Consider the following 21,405-nt stretch of genomic DNA (forward strand, 5'->3'; position numbering starts at 1 on the left):
CTGTATCATACAAATAAATAGTTAAAAAATCATAAATTGTGATTTCTGGAATTTTTTTTTTTGATTATGTCTCTCACAGTGGACATGCACCTACGATGACAATTTCAGACCCCTCCATGATTTCCAAGTGGGAGAACTTGCAAAATAGCAGGGTGTTCAAATACTTATTTTCCTCACTGTAGGTGTGCGCAGCCTTTGGCATTAGGGTGTGCACCCCAAAGCTCAAACACAGACTACTGATCACACATGATGTTAATTCAGAAAGGGAAGGGGCCAGTAAATGGCATATTTACGGGCCCCTTCCCCCACTCATCCTAAAACATCCACAGCAACAACCGGTGGGAGAGGAGGGAAGCTGGCAGTGCTGTGGGGGGTAGAAGGGGGAGCCAGGTCAGTAGGGGGGATCTGTTCTGCACAGGATGATTAGGGTGTGCCTGGGCACACCTGGCACACCCTGTGCGCACGCCTATGCAAAAGTAGTAACCAGAAACTCTATCATCCATATAAATATCTTTATCTCTTGCACAGGAGTAGATAAAATGCTTACATGTTTCGGCGAGTAGGCCTTTTTCACAGCAAAATACACACTAACAACATAGACTATATATACTACAAGAAACTCCACCCACTCATGGGCTGGATTACAATGATCACAATTAATTAAAATCAAGAGTAGGTGTGTGTCACTAGAAAGAAAAGGTGTAGATGTGGAATTTCATTGTTGACAAAAAGAAAACTGTATACACAAAAAGACAAACTGATACAGATTGGTATTGCAAAGCATATGTAGAAACACACACACTATAACTGTAGCACTATACCCCCGTAGGAGCTGCTGGTTTAGATTTTGGGTTTGCATGTTACCTCTAAGTTTGTTGTTGTCTAGGGAAGAAAGTTTACAGAAATTGGAATGTCCACACAAGATGTAAAACCTTCAACTGTAGTCTTTATTTTCGCTGCATAAACTTTGAAGGAAGTAGAGAGCAAAGAGAGAAGGGGAAGGTTCAGGTACGCAGTACAGAATGCACAACGATATTCACAGTTTCAATATTCGCCACTCAATCCTGAGTGGGTATTGCTCACCCGGATAGACCCCTCTCACATGGCTTAGCAGCCAGAGTGATGCACGGACAGTATGAGAACAGTCTCTGCCACAGACCATCTGAAAACACAGAATGGATATTCAGGAATCCTCTGCCACAGGATTTAAAGTCCCGAACTTCCTGCCTTACAGCCAAAGAGCGTTTAAGCCAATCCGGCAGACTGTAAGGTGTTGTAGGTTACGGTGTATCCTTCAATAAATTATCAGGCCTCTCCCAAAGTACCTGCCTTCCACTCAGTCCTTTCCGGGACAGGTCCTCCCCTGGCTTCCTTCATTAAGTGGCTTCTTCCCGCAGGACAGACAGCACAGGATCACCTCCAACGCATAGGCCCCAGCCAGGATAACTGGGCCTACTTGAAAGGAACACGGCCTCAGGCCAACGTGGTCCCGAGACTAAAATCACACACCCACCTCGCGCCAGGAGGGCCACCAGGCGAAGGACCCCAAAAGACGGCGTCTGCCCCTTAAGTATCCCCTCCCAGCATGCACAGTGGGGTTACCACTCCCACTGTACCACTGCAGAGGAGGGACACCCAATATACTATGGTACACCTGCGGTCCAACATGGGTCTGAAGTGGTAACGCCACCCACAGGCAACAAGGGAAAATACTACCAGGCAGTACCACAGCCAGAACAGAGGCAAATTTGCATATAATTCAACAAGTCTGGGCCTAACTATTGGCCCAAATATCCCCTAAATTTAAAATAGTGCCCCTATCTTTGGGAGCAGGGTGCTACATAACTTTAGTCAAGTTAATAGCCTTAGGAGGGGGGTATATAAGTGTAGTCCAACCAAAAGATTCACAAATGTTTCCTTATTTAAGAAAGAGATCCACATCCCACCTGGAGTTGAGTCCAGCAGGTGTTCTAGTCCCCACAAAAAAGATCCACCACACCTCTCATTCGAGAAGTCTGTGGTGTATATCAGGCTCCACCCTTTGAGATATCTTAACCCTCTCTAGACCACTAAAAGTAAACACATTCATATTACTAGCATGTACATATTTGAAGTGTCTAGATACATTAGATATTTTTTTATCTAAGAGAGAGAGAAGGATTTTGGGTGTGGACATAAATAGCCTGATCCGGGGAGAGGAGTCTTTCTCTTGGGACCATGGCCTTCAGCTGAGAGCAGAAACCCGGCTGCTCTAGGAATTGTGAGCAGGCACCATGGCATAGGTGGCATGAAGAGTCTCTGGTGAGTGAACGAGCAGATCCACCATTCCAGCTCCCTGTTGGCTAAGTGACTGTTGGGGTTCACTCTCATCATTGTCGGTACAGCTACAGTAAAATGTGAGCATCGCTGGGTGCACGGCCACGCACCCTTCAGTGGTTGCAGATTCTGTTTTAGGACATCCTATCCACTTGAGCTTTGGTATCAACAGGATTTGTAAGTGGGCAGAAGGCCACCCTGTGTTACATAGTTACATAGTTAGTCAGGTTGAAAAAAGACACAAGTCCATCCAGTTCAACCACAAAAAACAAAATAAAAAAACACAGTAAAATCCTATACACCCAACTCCATACCCACAGTTGATCCAGAGGAAGGCAAAAAACCCCAGCGGAGCATGATCCAATTTGCTACAGCAGGGGAAAAAATTCCTTCCTGATCCCCCGAGAGGCAATCGGATTTACCCTGGATCAACTATACCTACAAATCTTAGTACTCAGTTATATTCTGTACATTTAGGAAAGAATCCAGACCTTTCTTAAAGCAATCTACTGAGCTTGCCAGAACCACCTCTGGAGGGAGTCTGTTCCACATTTTCACAGCTCTTACTGTGAAAAAACCTTTCCGTATTTGGAGGTGAAATCTCTTTTCCTCTAGACGTAAAGAGTGCCCCCTTGTCCTCAGTGATGACCGTAAAGTGAATAACTCAACACCAAGTTCACTGTATGGACCTCTTATATATTTGTACATGTTGATCATATCCCCCCTTATTCTCCTCTTCTCAAGAGTGAATAAATTTAGTTCCTCCGCAAAGACACTGCATGCAGACACTTTTATCCCATCTCTTTATTAACCGCTTGCCGACCAGCCGCGGCGGCAGGTTGGTTGGGCAAAATCACGTAATATTACGTGGTTTTGCATTTCAGCCATCGGCGGGAGGGATCACCGCCAGGCACCTGCAATCGCTCATTACAGAGCGTGAACCGGGGGCTGTGCGTGTAAACACACAGCTCCCGGTCCTGTCAGGGGGAGAAATGACTGTTCATCTGTTCATACAATGTATGAACAGCGTTCTGTCATTGACCCTAGTCAGTCCTATCCCCCTTTCAATTATAACACACCTAGGGAACATAATTAACCCCTTCCTCACCCCCTAGTGTTAACCCCTTCCCTGCCAGTGACATTTTTACAGTAACCAAAGCATTTATATAGCACTGATTGCTATAAAAATGCCAATGGTCCCAAAAATGTGTCAAAAGTGTCCGAAGTGTCCGCCATAAGGTCGCAGTACCGATAAAAATCGCTGATCGCCACCATTACTAGTAGAATTTTTTTTTTATAAAAATGCCAAAAAACTATCCCCTATTTTGTAGACGCTATAACTTTTGCGCAAACCAATCAATAAACGCTTATTGCGATTTTTTTTTTACGTAAAAAATGTAGAAGAATACGTATCAGTCTAAACTGAGGGGGAAAAAAAAACGTTTTTTTATATATTTTTGGGGGATATTTATTATAGCAAAAAGTAAAAAATATAAAAAAAATTCAAAATTGTCGCTCTACTTTTGTTTATAGCGCAAAAAAGAAAAACCTCAGAGGTGATCAAACACCACCAAAAGAAAGCTCTATTTGTGGGGAAAAAAGGACGCCAGGAAGGTGTATAACTTTTGTTTGGATGTTTCCATATAACTACAGGGTCGCTTAAAGAAAATGTAAAAACAACCACTGGTGGCAGTCAACTTAGATGGATAGACCTATAATGGATCACAGAAGGCTAAATCTGTATTATCAATAGTTGTGACAGAAAGGTGTGGAACCCTCCTCTGTTGTCTTAGCATCATTGTCAATATGATGTGGTTTGTCCAACCTGAAAGCCAATTTATCTAGAGATTTATCATCAACCTTACAAATCCCAGACTGTAGAGATGCCTCATAAGATAAAGAAGTTACTGTAGCACTTGGCATCCCATGCCCATGTAAATAAGATTTTTCAGGTTTGTTGACTTCCTGCTAAAACTGAAAGGTATCTGGAAATTTGAAATAACAATAACCTCTGGGCAGGCCCGTCGCTACAGGACAGGCAAAACAAACAATTGCTTGGGGCCCTGAGCTGGCCTGGGGCCCCCAACTTCCCCTTCCCAGGCTGTAGCGTGGCCGAGCTCCTCTTTCTTTCCTCCTGGAGTCCTGTCAGTCCGGCAGGGTACCGCGCATGGTACAGGAGATTCAGTTTCCTGTTCCCCGGCCAGACTGACAGGAAGTGCACACTGAATCTCCTGTACCGCGCGGTACCCGGCCCGGGCACTATCTGTTAGGGGCCTCGATACCCATAATGATAGAACACCGGACTGACGGGAGGAAGAGGAGCTCGGCCACGCTACAGCGGCAGCCTACAGGGAAGAAGGGGAGGTGAGAATAGAAAAACACAGGGACTAGGGAGGAGGGGAGGAGTAAGAACATGGGTGTAAAAAAGTAGTGTAGCGCTAACGTAGGCTTTGCGTGCGGGGGGGGGGGGTGATTGGGGGCCCCCATTTTGCTTGGGGCCAGCAAATTCCTTCAAACGGCCCTGCCTCTAGGAAGAACACTGAATCAAGCAGGCCACAATCTGATTAAATTAATCAAAACATTGGACCTACTAGTACTAAATTCCAATGTGTTATTTATTTATTTTTTGGGTTAATTTTGATTAATATGTCAATTTTTAAACCGAACACAGCTTAATGATTTTTTTAGCTGTGTACTAGCAGTCTCTTTTTTTCATCCACCCTTTTCTATCCCCACATCAAATAGTAGCCTTCAACTATATGCTGAGGTGTTTATATATTTGGGGGGGGGGGGGGGCTGTCTATTCACTTTACCTCAGAAAATAAGTTTTGTAAATCAGAGAATGCAAGAACTGACAATATATATAGGTAAATGCATATAGGACATCGAAAAAAGGAGCAGATCACTGCATTGTGTATCACTCTCCAGTTTCCACCTCAAGCAAAGTGGCCAATTCACCATTAGCTCTGATTCATATGAATCTGTTTGACCCTTCGATACTTGGTTGTCTCATTTGGAATGCACTCAGAGAAAAGTTAAAATATTTTATGCTTAATGTTATCTTTTTTAGAAGAGTGACTTAATTGTGTGTTTTCTTACTTGTAAACACAGATGCCATAATCTCACGATAGCATGAATGATTTATCAAGAGAAAGTGGACTCAGGTGACTTTTTTCCCTAGATCTCCATGAACTATTGCCAGCTTTTATTGCATGGAAAGTTTCTGTGAAAGTGATGGAGAACCTGCTCTATTTATAAACCCATCTCTTTTTACAAAGCCTCCACGGTCAACCTCTGCCTTACATACGGTGGTCACTACATACTAACGCAGTAACCTCTCTTTTCAACTTCTACTAAACTTAAGGCACATCACATTTCTATAAAATATGATTTATTTCTATTTTTTTAGAGGGAGTTAGGCTTTTCGTCTACAGATATATTGTTGGTTAGGCCCTTGCACTAAGATAGTAATCTGAAAATGTTGCTGATCTTTCACATCAAAGCTAAACAAAATCTGCCAAAAGTTAGAGGGGTTTTTAAACTAGATGATGGGGGGGGAGGGTCCAGAGCAGTGGCGGCCCATCCATAGGGACGCATGGGCGCCGCCCCCCCTCCCGCAGTCACACAAAAAAAAACGCATCATGGGGCACAGTGGTGACAAAGGGCACAGAGGTGACAATTGGCACAGTGGCATCATGGGGCACAGTGGTGACAATGGGCACAGTGGCATCATGGGGCAACAGTGGCATAATGGGGCACGGTGGTGACAATGGGCACAGTGGCATCATGGGGCACAGTGGTGACAATTAAAGGGCACAGTGGTGACAATTGGCACAGTGGCAACAATTGAGGGGCACAGTGGCTGCGTTTGATGGCATGGCACAGTGGTGACAATTGATGGAACAGTGGCTGCGTTTGATGGCATGGCACAGTGACTGCGTTTGATGGCATGGCACAGTGGTGACAATTGATGGCACAGTAGCTGTGTTTGATGGCACAGTAGCTGTGTTTGATGGCATGGCACAGTGGTGACAATTGATGGCACAGTTGCTGTGTTTTATGGCACAGTGGTGACAATTGATGGCACAGTTGCTGTGTTTGATGGCATGGCACAGTGGTGACAATTGATGGTACAGTGGCTGCATTTGATGGCATGGCACAGTGCTGACAATTGATGGCACAGTTGCTGTGTTGCATGGCACAATAGTGACAATTGATGGCACAGTGATTGCATTTGATGGCAAGGCACAGTGGTGACAATTGATGGCACAGTTGCTGTGTTGCATGGCACAGTTGTGACAATTGATAGCACAGTGACTGCATTTGATGGCATGGCACAGAGGTGACAATTGATGGCACAGTTGCTGTGTTGCATGGCACAGTGGTGACAATTGATAGCACAGTGACTGCATTTGATGGCATGGCACAGAGGTGACAATTGATGGCACAGTGACTGCATTTGATGGCATGGCACAGTGGTGACAATTGATGGCACAGTTGCTGTGTTGCATGGCACAGTGGTGACAATTGATGGCACAGTGGCTGCATTTGGTGGCATGGCACAGTGGCTGCATGTGATGGGCACAGTGAGGCTGCAATTTTTTTTTTCCGTTTGCGCCCCCCCCAAAAATTTTGAGCACCAGCCGCCACTGGTCCAGAGATAGAGATAGTCAGCGTGGAACATATTTCAGAGGGTGGTATAAGGGGCATTAGTGGTAGGGTAACCAAAGCATATAAACCCAAGGTAAGTAAAGTAGCAAGTCCAAGTTGCAATCTCGGCACACCCAAGAGGATAGTATGTGACCGGTCAAAATATATTAATGGTAAGTAGAGTTGCCACCTTTCCAGGATTCACTCGGACAGTTTGCGTTTGGAATCATGCGTCCGGGTTTCAGACCGCCTGAAACCCAGACACGTTATTCAGACCAGGCTATGGCTTCCCAGCAGAGTTGTTGGCTGCAGTTGTGTACGCGGAGAGTGTCTGTTATACTCTCTTTCACACTGCCCAAAGCCAGCACATGTCATTTCCCCTCCCCCACACAGACAGGAGAGGGGAGAGGGCTTGATCTGCTCCTCTTCTTCCCACCTCTACTCCTCTGTGTCTGCCCATACTCCAATCCCTGGTGCCGTGCCTCAGAAAAGGAAAGTGGGGACTGGAAATTTGAAGTCTAGCAGCCTCAACTACATATGGATTAGAGGTGCTGACTGCCAAGGGGTGAGTGAGCTCTCTATCCGTCCCTGTTTATGACTGAAGCCCCCCCCCCTTCTCTCTCCTGCTACTGAGTGAGTACACTAAAGTAAATTAGGGTTCTCAGAGCACCCCTTGAGAGTTCCCTTTTACACCAGAGGCCACAGTGTACCCTCTTACATTAGCGTCCTCTCCGTACATCAGAATTCTCAGTGTTCCCTCTTAGATCAGGGTTCCCAGAGCATCCCTGTTAGATTCCCCAGAGTCTCCCTCACTTTACAGTGTAAAGGAACTCTGATGTAAAAGGGGAACTCTGTGGACACTGATGTAACTCTCTTGTGCTTAACTTTATTTGATTAGAAATGCTATATAATTGCAAAATATATGTACTGTATAGCTTAAATAAAAAAATAAAAATTCTGTGCGCCACTCGGGTTCGGGTTTGACTTGAAGAAAAGATGGCAACCCAAATGGTAAGCTGTAATACACAACATTTCACCAACTCTTTATATTATTTATTTTTTAGTTCTGAATAGCATGCTTCAGGGTCTTCATATCTCTTCCGGGCCATAGTTGGAAGATCTTACTGTAGCTCATTTTCTGCATAGATGCGATAGGTTGAACTCATTCAGCCAAAACCCTCAGTCACTTGCTGTACTGCATTCTCTGTATATGGAAATCTACAAGATTGCAGGTAACACATCAAACTCACATTGGAATTCCAACGGAATTCCATCAGAGGAAAAGAGAACGTGTTCTCTATGTAATCTCCGATGTAATTCATTGGAATTTCTGATGGAATTTCTCCGATGGGGCATACACACGGTCAGAATTTCCGATGGAAAAGGTTCTTCTGACTTTTCCCATTGGAAATTCCAATCGTGTGTACGAGGCCTTAGCTGAGTCAGGAATGGAGAAATATCTCCAGATGGGGAGATTTAAGATTTAGTTATGAGTTAGGTTTGTTTAAAATGTAAATAGGGAATATTGATCTAAACATCACCTAAGTAAAACGGTTAATTTTTTCCATTCTTTAGCTCGCTGAATTATATATTTTTTACTTTGCTAAAGTTGATGTGTCAGGGCATTTTAAATGTATTCCGAAACGTGTTTACCACTTCAACACTGCAGCATTTTTTTTTCTTTTTTTTTTTCACACATATAAAAATCTGCATTTTGGCTATAAAATTACTTAAAGTGATTGTAAAGTCTTGTTTTTTTTATTCATTAAAGATAACAAACATGTTATGTGGTTTTGCACAGAGCAGCCCAGATCCTACTCTTCTCTGGGTCCCTTTCTGGGCGCTCCTGACCCCTCCCTCCTGTCAAATGCCCCCGCAGCAAGCAGCTTGCTATGGGGGCACCCAAGCTGAGCCACAGCTCCATGTATCCATTCAGACACGGAGCCGTGGCCCCGCCCCCTTTCTCTCCTCATTGGTTGACTGACTTTGTTTGACAGCAGCAGGAGCCAATAGCGCCATGCTGCTGTCTCAGTCAATGAGGATGGGAGTCCCCGGGCAGCCGAGACACTTCTGCAACACTACTGGATCTAGAGGGACCTCGGGAAAGGGCTGCTGCACACAGAAGGCTTTTTATCCTAATGCATAGAATGCATTAAAGTGGTTGTAAACCCACTTTTTTTACTTTTACCTACAGGTAAGCCTATAACAAGGCTTACCTGTAGGTAAGGAGAATATCTCCTAAACCTGCACGGTTTAGGAGATATTCCCCTCGCAATGTGCCGCTGATTGCAGCTGCGCAGGGGGGATCTACGGCAAAAGGACCAGCAGCCGCCGGACCTTGCTGAATTTAAATCTCCCGCGCGCATGCGCGGGAGTGACGTCATCGCCGCTCCAGCCAATCACAGCGCTGGAGCGGAGATACCCGGAAGACACGCCGAGTCAAGATGATATCTCGCTCGGCGTGGACCAGGTAAGTTCTACACACCTCGTTCCGAAGTAAGTATTTCATAATGAGCTAATATGCGGTGCATATTAGCTCATTATGACTTTTGCCTTGCAGGAGAAAAAAATAAAAATTTGTTGATGCGGGTTTACAACCGCTTTAAGATAAAAAACTTTCTGCCTTTACAACCACTTTAACTACTCGACCTCCGGAAGATTTACCCTCTTCATGACCAGGCCATTATTTGCTTTCTGCCATTTCGTTACTTTAACTGACAATTGTGCGGTCATGCAACACTGTTCCCAAAATACATTTATATCATGTTTTCACACAAATAGAGCTTTCTTTTTTATCACCACTGGGTTTTTTATTTTTTGCGCCAAAACAAATTTCTTCCTACATTTTGGTATTCTGTATCCCCAACCCTCTCTCTACAAGTTACTCAAGCAAAGATACCTTTAGGCTGGGTTCACACTAATGCATGTCAGGTGATTGGGACCGGCTCTCTTTACTGAGGTAGTTTGCAGAAAACAGCAACAGCTCTCAAAAGACGTGAAAATATAAATGATAGGATATGGGGTGGGACTTTAAATGTGCCTAAATGGAGTATGAAGAAATAAATACATTTCACAAAAAAATGTATTTAAAAAGCATAGAAAACATTTTATTCACCATCCATAGATGGAATTATTTAAAACAGTGGATTAAACACGGTTAGTTGCAAATTACAGTTCATTACTGTTTCTTTGGTCCAGAGTGTGTAGATCCTGGAAGTTTATCATAAATGAGGCCTACGTGTTTCACGGGTAACCCCGCTTCATCAGAAAACAGCAACAGCTCTCAAAAGACATTTTCCATACATCCCTTCCCCTCCGTTCTCTAAGGGCCCCACAAAGTCCACAAGAGCAATCCTTTTTAATGCAAGAGTCCATTTAGGTAATAAATCCACAAGCGGCAACACAAGCCCCAGAATAATATATACAACTAATTCACCGAAAGGGACTTTGGGCTCCAGACCCCATTGGGAACCCAGACTGTGCTCCCCCTTCACCAAGGAGGTGATCTCTCTAACAGAGTAGCAGTCTACATGTTGGCAACATTTCTAGGAGCTCCCTAGGGCTTTTCAGTGAGCCCTTTTTAAATGGTTTGACCTGTAGGGGGTTGGTAACCTTACAAAAAATGTCAGGAAAATGTTAACCCTTCCTACCCTCCAACTCACTGGTCAACCTAAGGACACGGTGCAACATTAAGAAATTGTAGTAGTTTGCACCTGACTGACTTAATTATCATGAGGGCACAAGCATAGGCAGGAGATCAGGACCACAGAAGGAAAAACACATTAACCCTCTTGTAGGCACCTGCCTACATACCAGTTGATTATACCAGAAAACTGGAGCTGTTCTATTTCCCGTATCCTGTGCATTCTGCAATCATCTCTAAGCATTATTGGCCCTGCACAGGATACCCCTATAGATTACAGGACACTTATGTTTTTTAGTTCTAACATACTTTTTGTCCTAGAGTGACAATGCCACTTCTACATAGATACATCAGTGAGTATCAGTGAGGCAAGATTACCAAATTAAAGATGCTTAAAAAAGTCTGACAAAAGGAAACAATTGCAGCTGCCACATCAAAAGACTGGTGAGCAGTTATGTATACCATATATATACTCGAGTATAAGCCGAGGCACCTAATTTTACCATAAAAAAATGGGAAAACTTATTGACTCGAGTATAAGCCTAGGGTGTCCATCTGCATGCCTCACTGTGCCTCACTTTGCCTCACTGTGTCCATGTGCATGCCCCACTGTGTCCATGCCTCACTGTGCCCATGCCTCACTATGCCCATGCCTCACTGTGTCCATGACTAGACTGACATTTAACATGGGAGTCTATGGAAGGGGTGCCCGGCTTTGAAAAATCGATGCTCCCCAGCCGTAGGTCCCCCAGACAACAAACTTTGCACACTTGTAGAGGAGAAATGGGGGTACATGTGTGACAAGTTCTGGCTAGTACCGGGTCCCCAAAGTCACCAAGGAATTACCATTTAACATGGGAGTCTAAGGAAGGGATGCCCGGCTTTGAAAAATCGGTGCTCCCCGGGCCGTAGGTCCCCCAGACAACATACTTTGCACACTTGTAGAGGAAGAGTGGGGCTACATGTGTGCCAGGGGACCTACGGCCGGCCGGTAACGGGTCCCCAAAGTCCAGGAGAACAGGCACAAAAAGGTAACTTGAGTATAAGCCGAGGGGGGCACTTTCAGCACAAAAAAATGTGCTGAAAAACTTGGCTTATACTCGAGTATATACAGTATTTTTTTTTAGACCTACTTTTTTTAGTATATGCAAACACTGGCCATAGATGGGTCAGAAATTGGCCAGTTCAATAAGGACTGGCTACATTTTGATTCATCTATGTCTGTTTAAACTCAAAGGGAAGTCGATCGAATTATTGATTGGCATCTCCCAATCAGGAATGTTGGAATTTTCTCATTCTATCAGCACATGCACTGATCAGTGGCTTCTGACAGTAGATTAGTCCATGCTGTCAAAATACAATAGCACAGAGGCACCTTGCTTGTGTGGATGGGGGAATCCATACATCCATCTATGGCCAGATTTAAATACATGTTAAACAGTATCCTGCTGTTTCATTAGTTTGGAATTGTTCTTTAACCACTTGCGGACCACCCACCATATATTTACTGTGACAGGGTGGCCGCTCTGTGCCAGATCACATACCTAGTACATGTCCAGGCCTGGGGTGTGCGCATGCCGCCGGTGACCCGGCAGACATCAAGTCGCGAGTCGCACCCGCCTATTACACAGAATATAGGTAAAACGACAATCTGCCTATGTAAACAAGGCAGAGTACCGTTCTGTCAGAAGGGAAGGTATTGATCCTGTGTTTCTGTCAGTTAGGTGTCCAATTTGTCTGCCACAATATCATAGTCCCGCTATAAGTCGCTGATCGCTGCCATTACCAGTAAAAAATAAAAAAATCCCACAGTTTGTAGATGCTATAATTTTTGCACAAACCAATCAATATACGCCTATTGGGATTTTTATTACCAAAAATATGTAACAGAATACATATTGGCCTAAATTGATGAAGACATTTTTTTTTTTTTTATTGGGTATGTTTTATATCAGAAAGTAATAAATATATTTAAATATTTTATTTCAAAATTGTTGGTCTTTTTTGGTTTATAGCGCAAAAAATAAAAACCACAGAGGTGATCAAATACCACCAAAAGAAATCTCTATTTTTGGGGGGAAAAAAGGATAACAATTTTATATAGGTAGTGTGTTGCACGACCACGCAATTGTTGGTTAAAGTACTGCAGTGTTGTATCACACAAAATGGTCTGGTCAGGAAGGGGGTAAAACCCCCTTTTTTTAAAAGTTGTTTTAGATTACTGTTTTTTTCCAAAGAATAAAATAATAAAGATATGTATCTACCAACAATTAAGTATATCTTTGTTTTAAGAATACATTTACAAAGTACTCATGTTAGATATTTGTTTCTATGGGGCAGGAAAAACTGCTTATTTATGTATATTTTAGTGTGGCCTTCACTTCAAAGGTGGACTTCTACATTTTGTTTGCTTTTTGATTTAAAATCAGGATTGTTTACTTTCTTTGATAAGTCACGTACTCCCAAGACCTTTGTGTTCAGTAATGTACATTCTTCACACTAGTAGCACATTAAACTGCTGAAGCACACACTATACTAGGCAGAAGAGTTCACAAAGGTAAAAGAATATTGATGCAAAGTGAGACAGGCACATAGAAGTAACATACAGTATACTGTATTCAGTTTACCATGTGAGTGGTATCATGTAAACCAAAGCCTAGTTAGACCCCTGGTCTGCTCAGAGACAAGGGACTTAGCATTTTTAAAAATGTATTTGTATCATTTATTGCTAGCAGTATTTAGGAATGATTCTAGCAAAATTGATTCTCCACAAAATTACCAATTTCACTGGAAGTGGTTTAGGCTTTATTTTATTTTTTTTTCTACATTTATTTAGTGGGTCTGTGTGTATAGGCAGGTTGCCTACAGTATTTGTAATAGATAGGTAGTATGCTGCCCAGGCTGAGGAAAGGCCTGACTTGGGCCGGCCTTCCACCTGATGAGATACATAAATAGGGGGGAAGGCCAGGTTTTGGTGCCAGCTTCCGCATTATGCCGTAACCAATATGGGACACTAAAAGGGAATGCTGCGCCCAGTGGTCAGTTGGAAGACCCCAGAGGACCAGAGACCTAACAAGCTTTGGAAAATGCCAGTAATGGACTAGCACCTGGTTAAGGTACTTCTGGGCAGAAAATTTCAGTTAGATAGAGTTGTGATGCACTGGAATGTACTTGTTGGACTCTTCAGTAACGTTGTATTAACTGTATTGAGCCTGGTTTAAAGTCATTTAAAGGGGTGCATGATGGTCTCTGGCATATGAAAGAACAGGGTCAGTAAAGTACATGTGGGGTATGAAGCAAAGCCACTACAAAAGATCTACTTGGAAAGACAAGCAGGAGGAGGAGTGCAGTTGCTATGGGTAACCAGTAACTACTGCAAGGTATATTGCAGCCAGGCATAAGCATGGTACCAGGTGTAGGTGACAGGTAAAAATGCATATAAAAGCAAAGGAGAATGCCTTCAAAAAATACAAGGCTAAGGGATCATTATCAGCATTCAGACTTTACAAAGAATGCAACAGGATATGTCAGGGTGCAATTACTGCAGCTAAGATAGAACACGAAAGACACATAGCGAAGGAGAGCAAAAAAAAGAATCCCAAGAAATTGAAAGAATGAGGAAGGACATCTGGGTACAAAGGATGGGGAGATGGCAAAGGTATTGAATTTATTCTTCTCCTCATTCTTCACAAGGGAATCGGGGGGCTTCAGTAACCAAAACTGCAGTGTTTGTCCTCATGACACATCACAGGAAGAACCCTCATGGCTAACAGAGGACAGAATTAGAAATAGACCAAATGGCTTGCACCCGAGGGTACTTGAGGAACTCAGCAATTGTCAGGCCATTGTTCATATTTTTTACTGACAGTCTACTAACTGGAATGGTACCAGCTGATTGGAGAAAAGCCAATGTAGCACCAATATTTAAAAAGGGCCCAAAATACAGCCCTGTGAATTACAGACCAGTTAGCCTGACATCAATAGTATACAAGCTCTTGGAGGGGATGATAAGGGACTATATACAAGATTTTGGTAATGAAAATAGTATCATTAGCAGTAATCAGCATGGATTCATGAAGAATCGTTCTTGCCAAACCAATCTATTAACCTTCTATGAGGAGGTGAGCTGCTATCTAGATAAAAGAAGGCCCGTAGACGTGGTGTCTCTGTATTTTGCAAATCCTATAATGTGGAGTCTAGAGATCTAGGTGGATATTCATCTGAACAATCACATTTTTTGGGATATTTCTTCAATTAACTTTTTTATTTTATTTGTTTTCATCTGTCACTATGCACTTTAGTGTTCAAGCACTATATGGACAATTTTTTTAATGATTTACTTTGAACTTCATTTATTTATCACTGCAATTTTCCTTATGTATGTCTTTGTACAGTTGGTTCTGTTGTGATACTGCAAGCAGTTTTTTTTTTTCACTTAGGCCCCATACACACCATAGAATCCATCCGCAGATAAATCCCAGCAAATGGGTTTCAGCGGATAGATCCTATGGTGTGTACACGCCAGCGGATCTTTTTCCGCGGATAAATCTCCCCTGGGATGGATTTCCAGCAGATGGATATTTGCTGACATGCACAACATATCCATCTGCTGAAGTCCATCCCAACGGATGGATCCGCTGGTCTGTACAGACTCACCGAATCCATCCGTCCGAAGGGATCCCCCGCATGCGTCGCAATGATTCAACGCATGCGTGGAATTCCTTATATGACAGCGTCGCGCCCGTCGCCGCGTCATAATCGCCAGAGGATTTCGGCGCGGATTTCAATGCGATGGTGAGTACACTCCATCGCATAGAAATCCGCCGAAATCCCCGAGAGGATTTATCTGCGGAAACGGTCCGCTGGACCGTATCCGCGGATAAATCCTCCCGTGTGTATGGGGCCTTAGGTTATAATCAGCTGCACAGTAATATTAAATAGTTTTTTGCAAAATTTAAATTATGCAATACAATTTAACTAAACTCATTAGATTTTAGTTGACTAAATACAACTAAAACTAAAACGATTGCAGAGGACTAAATTGGGACTAAAACTAAAATGGCATTATAGTCAAAAGACTAATGCTGCGTACACATGACCGTTTTTCATGACGAGAAAAATTGAATTTTTAGAACCTGCTCTATTTTTTCTCGTAGTTTTTCACGTTGTGAAAAACGGTCGTGTGTACGCTTTAACAAAGGGGAAAAACCTACATGCTCAGAAGCAAGTTATGAAACGGGGAAATTAGCAAAAGCAGCCCAAAGTGCCGTCTTACACGTTGTTGTACGTGTTGTACGTCACTGCGCTTTGCTCGAGCATTTTTTTTCACGAACGTGTGTATGCAAGGCAGGCTTGCGAGCAATCATGACAAATCACATCGAAAAAAAAACATTGTTTTTTTGCATGACGTGAATAACGGTCGTGTGTACGCGGCATTAGACTAAAACTGAATTGAAATTTGTTGCCAAAAGTAACACTGTGTACTATTCTGGGGAAGTGATCAGATTTTTTTTTTTTTTTTTTTACACTGATTGTTTGCTACAGTTATGATCACTGTAACAGCAAATGTTTGAACTGTCATTAATGGCTTTCAATTATGACCCATTGTTTACTATTGTGATGCTGTGAATGGCCACAGCAGGTACATGATACAGGGTACCATGTGATTCCTGTGACTAATCACAGATCACACATAGTAGTAAACATTAATATCATGAATGGATTTCATTCATGACTGTTGTTTACAAGGTGGCATGTGATTGCTGTGATTGGTTTACAGCGATCACTTGGTATCTGGGCAAATCACAGTGGCCCAGTGGTACTATGATCTACGCTGTCCAGCATTGGTTGCAGATCACAGCCCTGCCTAGCCCAGGGGGCATGCGTGAGGTGCTTGAATGGGACAATGTACCATTATGTTGTTCGAGAGTAACAGTGACTCCCGACAGCAGTAAAATTTCTACTGCTGGTTGGCGAGTGGTAATGCATGCTAATAGTCTGCTAGCCTTCCTTACTGGATTTTTGCATTGCATGCTACCTATTAGGGCAGAATCAAAAATGACATATTTGATGCAGACTGTTAATAGCATTAAAGAATAAGTTCACCGTTGGGAACATGTTCCACTCATTTTTAGGCAGCCTCTCCCCGACCCGTTGCATCTAGTAAGAGCGAGCAGGGAATCTTCTCACCAAACTCGCTGTCACAATTTGTTTTTTAAATGCTGTTGAGCGGCCGGTCACATCATTCATTCACAGAGGGTAGAACTACAAGCACAGACCGCCTTTGCAGCAGTCAGCTTGTGGTTCTCAATGAACTACCAGGGCACTGTTGAGCACTCTAGGGTAGTTAATTGTTTCTTCCTGTCATTGTGTAACTGTCTACTTATACGAGGTAGGGGCAGACAGCTTACACTGACAATCTGCAGGAGTCATCCATTGTACCTGTGATATGCTGACCGCGGGTGCAATGCTTTGCAAGCTCCTAGTAAAAGAAAACATATCCTTTAACATGAATGTCCTTATCCCAATAACATTGTGTTATTACTTGCTAATCCTGCTGGTAAATCTGTTATTTTTCATCTTGCTTTAGAGTAGAAATTCATGTAATTAAAAATTTCACCTAAATACACTACATTCTTTAAATTGCCCCTGTCAGTTTATTTTTTACCATCCCTGTCCCATTGCAGAGATTTCCCTTCATTTCCTGCCCCATAGTCAAGAATTTCAGGATGGGTCTTAAACAGAAAGGGGGGTGGCCTTGACAGGAAGAGGTGGCTCATATTTAAATTAGGGGGTGCACAAGTTTAGTCAGGCCTAGGGCAGCACGAAACCTAAATACACCACTGGTTGGGAGAGAAATTGTGGGAAACCTCAGCAAGGGAAACCCAATGATTTTTCTGCTTTGCAGGGAGAACAAACAGCCAGATCACTGCTCTGTGTATAGACTCTAATCAGCAGGTCTCAGCCATAAATTGTTGGCTGACACCTGCTGACAAAATTGCACTGTGTCCAACCTCAGATTGGGTCAGCATGCGTTCCTCAAATCTGAAATCAAGCCGACAATGTTTATTTATGTTGCTGAGCCTGAAGCGGCTTTACAATCACAGTAAATCTACTGTGATCATGCAGCAAGTGGTTATTTGAATTCACAATTGGTTGCAAACACAAAACCTAGTACTGAACCCCAAGTCCATAAAATTCTTGTTATTTTTTTCTTTATGGATTTTTTGCCAACTTTTGGTACAAAAAGGCATAGGTAGCTGCACACTGCCATAGATGATAAGTACTAATGCATAAATAAAATGTATACAAATACCATTTAGCGGTGAGAGAGTCTTTCAATGCAACTTAAAAGGCAACATTAAAAATACACAAATCCTTTAAATAACAATTTGGTTTTTACAGCAACTGCTAGCTGGCTCCTCACTGTTAAAACTGCAGTTGGTCGTGGAACACAGCACACATAGATAGGGGGAGTTACTTCCCAGCTGTGTGTGATGTAAGCCCATCCACCCACCCACTGTCCTGCCACCTCTCCTGCTGCCTGTTCTTGAGTTAGGCATATTTTTGTTAATATTAATGAAAAAAAACATTACAACTGACACTTCCAAGTACTACAGAGAAAGCTAGCCAGGACCCCATCAACATTTTTCTATAGGGCCTTACCCGCCACTAAATGACAGATTTCAGCTAGCTTCAATTTGCAAGCAAACGGTCATCACCCAGGGATACTATGTACCCCATATTAATTCACCTAGGGAAAAGACAGAGGCTAGTGCTAGCATGGAAGTAGTGCTGTCGCCACTAAATGACAGATCCCTGACTGGCCAGGGATCTGTCAGCTCTATAATAAAAAAAATTACAGATCCCCCGCTGTTTGTACAAACCAGATGGGGTTCATGGATGACATCTACGACCAAATATTGTCATGACCATATTTGGTCAGTAACGTCACTTAGAATCTCTGGTTGTGTTGTCTACAAACAGCACTTAAAATATCATCAGAAGGCGGATCATCATTGACAAGAATGTACATTGCTACACAACATGATTGAAGTTGGATTTACATCCAACATATTTGGGCAATTACATCACCCAAAATCCCTGGCTGATCTGTTAAACTCCAACAGGCCAGGGGTCTCTCATTTTGCAGTGCCAGCGCTAACCACCACATAATGAGAGACTTTGGGTTGATATTTGAGTACAAACATCAGCCATAGATTTGGACAGGCAAACATCATCCCTTGTTAAAACACTTCTAATGTTTTTATTTTTGAATGGTCAAAGCCATTTAAAGATGAACTCCACTAAACACAAATTATATAATAAATTATTGTGTAACAAAATTGTGAATTTTTCAACTGTAAAACAGTCCTACATATAGTATAGAGCTGCAGATTTAAATTGAAAGGTAACTATTAACAAATATTAAATTGAAAATGTATGAAAGTGAAGTAATACAAAAACCAGAGATGACCATGGAACCAAAAGAAAGTGAGTAAAAGGTTGTGAAGGGGTTGACACGGTGTAATTTACAAGGGTGGGAGTGTCAATTTAGGTAGTTTTAACAAAGGTACGACTGTTCCATACTGTATGTTTTAAACTACATATACATATTGTACAATATTGGTTTCACAAATAGATACATGGTACATACTGTAATACATGACAAAGCATTCCCAGAGCCCTATGGGTTACCTAAAAAGTCAACAGTAGCTTGCTACTACACACATTAAATAATTTATCAAATTATCTGCAATTGTTTAAAATATGTTCTTTAGCTTTTCGTAGTCCTGCAACAAATGTGGGGGTAAATTAACTCACAAAATGAGGTGTTTGCAGTTGTGGCAGAAGAGATAACAAAGACAATTGCTGTTTGTCTGCACATTTACACAGAACTAAATGTATTGCATTGATCCCATAATGGATCCAAAAATTACTTTAATTTTTTTCATGCAAATTGCACATTAATTGATACATTTTGTAACTGCTTTAATAAATGTTCCCTACTGAGTTCTGTAAAGTTGTATGATTCAGCACAGCCATGAATGATACAACGCTACCAATGCAGACTAGAGCTCCACCTACTGATTGGATAAAAGACTACATAATATTAAATATCTAATACCTAATATAAATGCCCTAAATGTCTTTACAAATTGTATTTTTTTAGTCGACTATTCTTTTTCTGTAAGTGGCGGTAGCCTATTTGCTTCCTTATGAACAACAGTACTTGTATAACACACAGCACGTTGGTAGCTTTTAATTTGCCACTGTCAGCTCAGTTGTCAATTAGCTGGTGGTGCTCTCCCTCAATCAAGTAGTCTCAGAGTGGTGTGGTGGCCATTTGAAAGTTTTAAGGTTTAGGAAATGGAGTGGGTGTGTACAGATACCTATGCTGAAAATTGGAGGATAGCTGTGGGCATATTGGAAATGCTGAAATCAATTTTATTGTTTTATTTAAAATGTTTAACAGAGACAAACCCAGTTGTGTGTACCGCCAAACAGGTCACACATAGGTAAGGTCAAATATGTCATTTTCTATGTTTGTGATGATTTAGAAGAACTATTCTTTAGTAAATCTCCATTAATATGTAACCAAACATTTATTGTCATACATCTGGATAACTGAACCTTTAATAGTGCCATGTCTTTGTGGCATTAGAATACACTGGTGACATGGATGAATTACTCCTAGGAATTCCACATGCCATTCACAGTAGTTTGAAGAAGACATTATTGGGCAGCCAGCCCAGGGTTGAAGTGTCATAGTTAATTACAGCTCCAAAACTGCATAGGTTATGGATACAACAGATGTACACACATGTGCTTCATCTGTACCCCTCTCTTAAATACAAATTAAATGTATTGTAATACATATGCCAATCAGCTCAATGCTACATCAGTGAAGCAGTAGATGTGACATTATTACACTAAGGTGAATTTGTTCAGTGATCATGGTACCACATTGTGTTAAATCTAATAAAATAATATGCTTTTGATATGTGGTTAGATATAAAAAATGATTGATTTTCTGATTTATTTTACATTTAATGTTTCTTTTGCTTTTCTCATCTTAAAAGTAAACGTATTATTTTAATTTAGAACTTAATTTCAGTGCATAATATTTTGCAACTAGTCATTTGATTATTGTATGCGTCTTGTCTTGTATTCTTATCTATTAACTCTTTGAAAACCATCAACTTACCAGGATGTCCTTCGCCCACAGATTCTGACGTGAACATGAAAACTCCAACATCTTCCACTGAGTGGTCATTGCAACCATCTGCTGGTCCATTCATGTTGTAGTGTTAAATAAAACAGTTTAAAGCTGGAATGGGAAATCTGTTCCTTTGTGTAATGTGCAGAGCTGAATGCTAAGAGCTGTCTTTTTTTTTTTTTACCCAGCAAGTCTGCAAGACCTTGTTGCTGCCGGAGGCTCACTTAGTTGACTGTGTGTATTTAAGATTGTACACGCCTCTGTGTGTGTCACAGCTGACCCTGAGCTGTCAGTCAGACAAGCTCTCCTATATATGGGAAGTGAAAGTTTTTCATTGACCATGTGGGAAGAATAGAATAAACATTTGCTCGGCAGGCAATCACAGTGTGTTTTTGCATGTTTGCATTTCCACACAACAAAATGCGTAGCAAAGATCACAGTAATATTCTAGCATTCCAATTCAATAGAAGCCTGTACTTCAGATATATGAATGCTGCTTTTGCTTTTGTACCTGAGAAATCACTGACTGGCTGTCAAACTTGCCCGATGGCTTCAATACTTTTTGATGCGGTGACCT

At 42.0% G+C, this 21,405-nt stretch overlaps 1 protein-coding gene across 1 annotated transcript in view; it reads right to left on the reverse strand.

Annotated features, from left to right (window-relative positions):
- The window catches only part of MAT1A (methionine adenosyltransferase 1A), a 73,607-nt gene extending 52,492 nt beyond the window's left edge, over positions 1 to 21,115 (reverse strand). Inside the window, exon 1 of the mRNA XM_040320711.1 lies at positions 20,817 to 21,115. Coding sequence (XP_040176645.1) covers positions 20,817 to 20,910 — 94 coding nt within the window. The 5' untranslated portion in view covers positions 20,911 to 21,115. The remainder of the gene's footprint in view (positions 1 to 20,816) is intronic.
- Between the last annotated feature and the right edge of the window lie 290 nt (positions 21,116 to 21,405).

This window comes from Rana temporaria, chromosome 8, assembly GCF_905171775.1.
Source record: "Rana temporaria chromosome 8, aRanTem1.1, whole genome shotgun sequence".
Classification (NCBI taxonomy): domain Eukaryota; kingdom Metazoa; phylum Chordata; class Amphibia; order Anura; family Ranidae; genus Rana; species Rana temporaria.